Source organism: Anneissia japonica, unplaced genomic scaffold, assembly GCF_011630105.1.
Source record: "Anneissia japonica isolate Jap-2015-1 unplaced genomic scaffold, ASM1163010v1 scaffold287733_len118669_cov163, whole genome shotgun sequence".
NCBI lineage: Eukaryota > Metazoa > Echinodermata > Crinoidea > Comatulida > Comatulidae > Anneissia > Anneissia japonica.
Window position 1 is genome coordinate 26,523 of NW_022731439.1, and position 5,393 is coordinate 31,915.

The 5,393-nt window shown below is 35.0% G+C and overlaps 1 protein-coding gene across 1 annotated transcript in view; it reads right to left on the reverse strand.

The window, feature by feature from the left end:
- Nucleotides 1-3,064: 3,064 nt before the first annotated feature.
- Nucleotides 3,065-5,393, reverse strand: part of LOC117115378 — a 2,790-nt gene continuing 461 nt past the window's right edge. The window contains exons 2-4 of the mRNA XM_033259145.1: nt 4,978-5,182; nt 3,997-4,515; nt 3,065-3,132 (exon numbers count right to left, since the gene is read on the reverse strand). Of these exons, the coding sequence (XP_033115036.1) occupies nt 3,065-3,132; nt 3,997-4,515; nt 4,978-5,182 (792 nt within the window). The remainder of the gene's footprint in view (nt 3,133-3,996; nt 4,516-4,977; nt 5,183-5,393) is intronic.

Consider the following 5,393-nt stretch of genomic DNA (forward strand, 5'->3'; position numbering starts at 1 on the left):
ATAATAAAAATATTAAAAATTGTTTTAACCCAGTGTACATTAGAAATATTTAAAACAGCACATCCTACCAAAGATAATAAATTGCAGAATATAGAGCAGCTTCCCAATATAGTGGAAGATCAGTTCGAAATTTATTGTGGGTCAAATCCTGGCCGAGTTCAAAATCACTGATGCGTGACTTCCGTAACTTAGTGGCGTACGCTAATCTGGGTCTGTTGGTGGATTACCGTACGCCAGTGATTGTGCGATAATACTGTTGTTCGCCTCACCGTGCACAAATTCACATCACTCGATTAACGTTATCATAGTGTCTGAACATAGCCAAAAGCTGGACACTCACCGTGCCTCACGGTTGTCGGCGACGCAATTCTATAGAGAATGCAGCGCCATGATGTACGTGCAACAATTTGCTTTTTATTATGATCCATTCTCAATCACACTGGCAATCAGGTGTCGTGTCGTCTAGAGCTATAAGGAGAGGAGTTGGATTTGTTGTACAACCAACGTATGACACAGTGAGTGCTCAGCTTAAGCTTCGTATATCACATTTACAATATTTCATTATTTCAAATATTTAAGAGGGCGCTAAATATTAGCCAGCCTTCTACGATAAGCTGGAAGTTTAACCCTCTATGAAAAGAGTTTTTTGCATGGTTTGTTTCTTGCTCCAGTTGATCGGAATAGTTTCTATTTAAAGAACACACAAAAAATGACACCTAAAAATGTAACATCCATTCAAATAACTTCACATTGTAAATATATGTACAACTTCACTTGCAGCTATAAAGTAAACTTTGTAGATAGAAAAGAAATGTATACTGTACATTAAAGATGCACTGTCTGGCATGCTAACAAATTAAAAAATTAAATTTAAAATATATTTGAAATGCTTTATCTGTATATTTAAGTAAGTTCTTAACATATAATAAAAGACTTTTAAAGTTAAAATTCAGTTATAATTACATATATGTCATTACATGTGTACATAATCCATAAAGGGTACAATACAATACATATTTCTGCATGATACACTTCTTCAACCAAATGGTGGTTTTTACAAAAGATTGTGCTAAAATGTACAAATGGCAATGGAGCGCACACAAAATTTCAAAAGGATTATCAGTACACCATACTGCTTACATACAAATGTTCTTATATGAGGCATGTTGTGGCAAAATGGCTAAGTAGTAGCAACAATTTAAATTCAAGTTATTGGTATTTTCAAATACCTGAGTATGTGATCTTTTAAATGAGGAGTCATTCATTCAAATTGGACATTTCAAGCCTAAGTTATTGGAAAGTGAAAGTACAGTACTCTTAGAGTCAAGATAAACAGGATTTTGAGTAATTGCCTTTCAAAGTTATTTGTGCATACATTGTTTAATAGAATGAACTATGAACAATAACGTTAAATAAACAATTTGTTAACCACTTCCACAACTAATACTTTGGGACATGATTAATAAGACATTAAACTGTTCACCTACATTGAAAAACAAATTTGGATTTTTTATAAATGTTTTGAGCTCCCATATTTTATAGCTCATTTACTCAATACTAGACTGTGCGACAACTTTACCATTTCGCCACAACATGCCTCATATGCATCAATATCTTGTTCCATCAAATTTCTTGTTACAGTGTGTGCCATGAAAATGTATCCCCTCTATCATATCAATTACTTATTAAATTCTGTGGTTTGTGACGGTAAACATCATTTACTGTAAAGCACAGATGGGAAAAGTGCGGCCTGCAACAATGAATTAAGAACCCTATGTTTGCAGCCCGCCAAGCAAAATTGGCTAGAAAACACCCTTTTTTTACGGCCCGACACCGAGCATATGTAAAAAGTAACATTAAGTCTGAGAATAAAGTTGTGTAAAAGCAGTGCTGGGAGGTTTTGGAAGCTCACTGGAAACATCAAAGTTTGTGTGCAGCCCTCAGTGTTAAATCAAAAATTCACTTTGGCCCTCCGACCGATTTTTATGCCCATCCCTGATTTAAGGGTCTAAATTCCTTGGTGAATGTCTAGTTTCTTCTTGAAACCTACTTAATCTGTATCTATAATGTGAATATATAGCACTGGAAAACAACCATGATTTGAAAAATGTCTACAAATTCATTTGTTTTTTATTTATCCTGTGGAAAATACTGTATTAAGCTTGATTGTTCAAAACCTACATTTTTATTAATATTGTACAAAGACTTATTATACACTAAACGTAAGTGGTGTGGTGCAGCGGGAACAATTTAGTTTCCCAGCCTCATGGTTGGGGTTTCAACCCCGCTCGCTGTGTATTCCACTTGTATCTCCATTGCTTCTCTCCACCCAGGAGTATAAGTGGGCACCTGATAGAGTTAAATGCCAAATGCACTGAGGTAGCTGCTGCAACAATGGAATACTCACCTAGGAAGCTTGTTCCATAGGCGTTTCATCCAATGGCCGGGGTATTAAACGATAATGGGAAGCCCATAGAATGCTTAACAATATGGACTATATAAGAGTACCAATATTATTAAAATTAAAGAGCATCAGCATTAAGTGCTGCTGATACAACAGTTCATATTAAAACAAAAAAGTTAAAAAATACATTTACAGTTTAAAGTAATTTAAACAATATTATGTATATTTGATATATTAAATCCCTAGTCACCAAAATGTAATGCTCTTAAACCCATCAAGTTCAAAATCGGAAATTTTGTCCAGTGCTAAAATGTTCACATTTCATGCGAGTTATCAGAAATTTAATGAACATACAAGAATTCATATTTTCAAGCAACATTTAAATACATAGGTAGAATTATGCATTTAGTTGATGAATTTTGTCAATGTCAGTTAAAGAAGCACCTGCAGCATGCAACATTGATCTCACTTTCTTCCATTCAATTTCAAATTCTTTATTTGACATTCTACTGTCGGGGGAATGTGCCAGCTTTGTGTTCCTGTAGTCGTGGATGTGCACCAAGTTAGGCAGTCTATCTGGGTTTATCCAAAATGACTCTGGAATGGTAACGCAGCAGTTACGAATGATTAAATACATGATGGAGATATCAAACGTATCAATCACAGCAGATGGTGAAAACATTTTTGACTTCTGCGCTTTACTGATACAGTGTGCCCAATACCTATTTCTGGTCAATAATGAAATGGAAAATTAAAATAATTTGGAAGAGTAAGTATATTAAATTTCAATTTGTCACATTTACAATTATGCCTTTAATACACAACTTTCATTTAGATGTTATTGCATATCATTACATCAGCAACATCAGCAACAAAATCAATACTAGCAGAATCAGTATTAGCAGCAAAAACATCAGCATCATCAGCAACAGAATCAGCATCACACTCAGAATCACTGTTATCAGTAGCAGCGACATTAGTTGAGTTTTTAGCAAATTTAAGTGTAGTACTAGATCATAATAGTGTCATGCGTACAACGTTATAAACTGCGTCCGGTCTTTTGTAGTGTCGGGGAGAAAAACCACAAATTATCGGGGGAAAAAAAAATTTTTTATACATATTAATAGACTCTAAAATTGATTAAATAAGCCTTTAAAACTCTAAATAATAGTCATATTTTTTGAGGCTTCGTCCCTTGGACCGTTTTTGAAAGGTTTTTAGCAACACCAACTTTGTTCTCGTCAGGGACTTTGGACCCCCGATCTGGGAAATTCTGGCACCTCAACTGGCTCAATCACCAATCACATAGAGGCTTGTTTGCATGATAGGCTTTACAAACCTAACTATTATTATTCATTATTAATGAGCATCAGCAACATCAACAAAATCAGTAGCAGTAGATCCATCAACAGCAGCAGAATCAGCATCAGCAATAGAATCAGAATCGGTTGAAGTAGACTCAGTATCAGCAACAGCATCTTCATCAGAAATATCAGCAGCAGAATCAGCTTGAGTAGCAGTAGACTCAGCATCAACAGCAAAATCAGCATTAACAGCAGCAGCAGCTATTATCAATAAGACTAGTTACTTACCTTCCAAGGCTCCATCCTTGTAATGCCATGGGTCGCGGTAATTCTCAATGTCTTCAACAGGAACTCCAACACCTGTAAAAATTGCTGTGAGTTCCTTCCATTGCTTATCAAACACCTCCTTTGTGACACTGTTGCTATAACTGCAGTCTAGAACAGTTCTTTTATATTGATAGATGCGGACAAGATTTGCCAGCTCAGAATTGTCATCAACCGGAGGGTTCTCCCAGAAGTCTTCTCTATTAATGTTTTGACAACAGCAGCGAATTAACTTTATCATGATGTCCATATGGAATGCATCAATATTGCTGGTTGATGAAAACACTGTTGTTGAATCATCTCCAAAATCAACATCCTTTAGTAATGCACGCCTCTCCCTTGTCAAAAATGGTTTAACTTCCGGTTTGGTAAGGTTAGTTTTGTCTAGAAAGTACCTCCGTAGTTCTTTGGTTCCACGACCAACAATCAATGTCTGAAGTGCCAGAAAATTCAAGGTTCCTTGTGTAGAGCTATCATCAAAACCTGTAGAGCAAAATCATAACATTTTCGACTTTTAAAATTAATAATTGTCATATTCACTTCCATATATAATGAGTTGTCTTTTTCACCTCAATAAAATATAGAATTGAATACATCAGAGGTGGAGTCAAAAGGTTTTTGGCGGGTGTGGAAAGTACAAATAAAAAAGTCTTTTGATCCAATATGGTTATGTTAGAGTGTTCCCCAAATTATAATTTGAATATTTGTTTGTTACATCCACCGCATCCAGTTAGAGTTGTAATCACATTCATTTTAATTAATGAAACCTGTAGCTTTGTAGAGAATTCTGACTTACTTTATAGATGAAATATTATTTATTTATTTATTTTAAATTTTAAATGTTTCCTTTATTCAACAGAACATCAATCATTATCTTAGCGACCGTTCTGTGTCCAATATAAAATATAAACCATTTTCATAAACAAATTATATTCTTATACAAACCTGTTGAAAAAAGTCGTCTGATACGAGTCGTTGCAACTGACTTTCTTTTTCCACATGGCACACTATCTTTTTTCAAACAATCCTCAAGTTTATGCAGCGGTGGCAGCGTAGCATCACAGGCATTACAAAGGATGCGTAATTCATAGCCAACTCCTTCTGTAGTAACATACACAGTTTTCAATTGCTGACGAAGGTAACTTAATACCTGATAAAAATCAAATAAAATTATGCTGAACATTTTTTATGGTTGCAAGGTCAATTTTGTAGGTGTTTCAGGAATGCAACCAAGACCCCTAAATGGTGATCAGTCAATTCATTTTCAGATCGTCAAAATAAAGGAAAATAGTAAAATTAGTCCAGAGTTTTTTTTCACAGCGAACAAGGCTAAAGTTGATTATAAAGACATTGGATGCCCT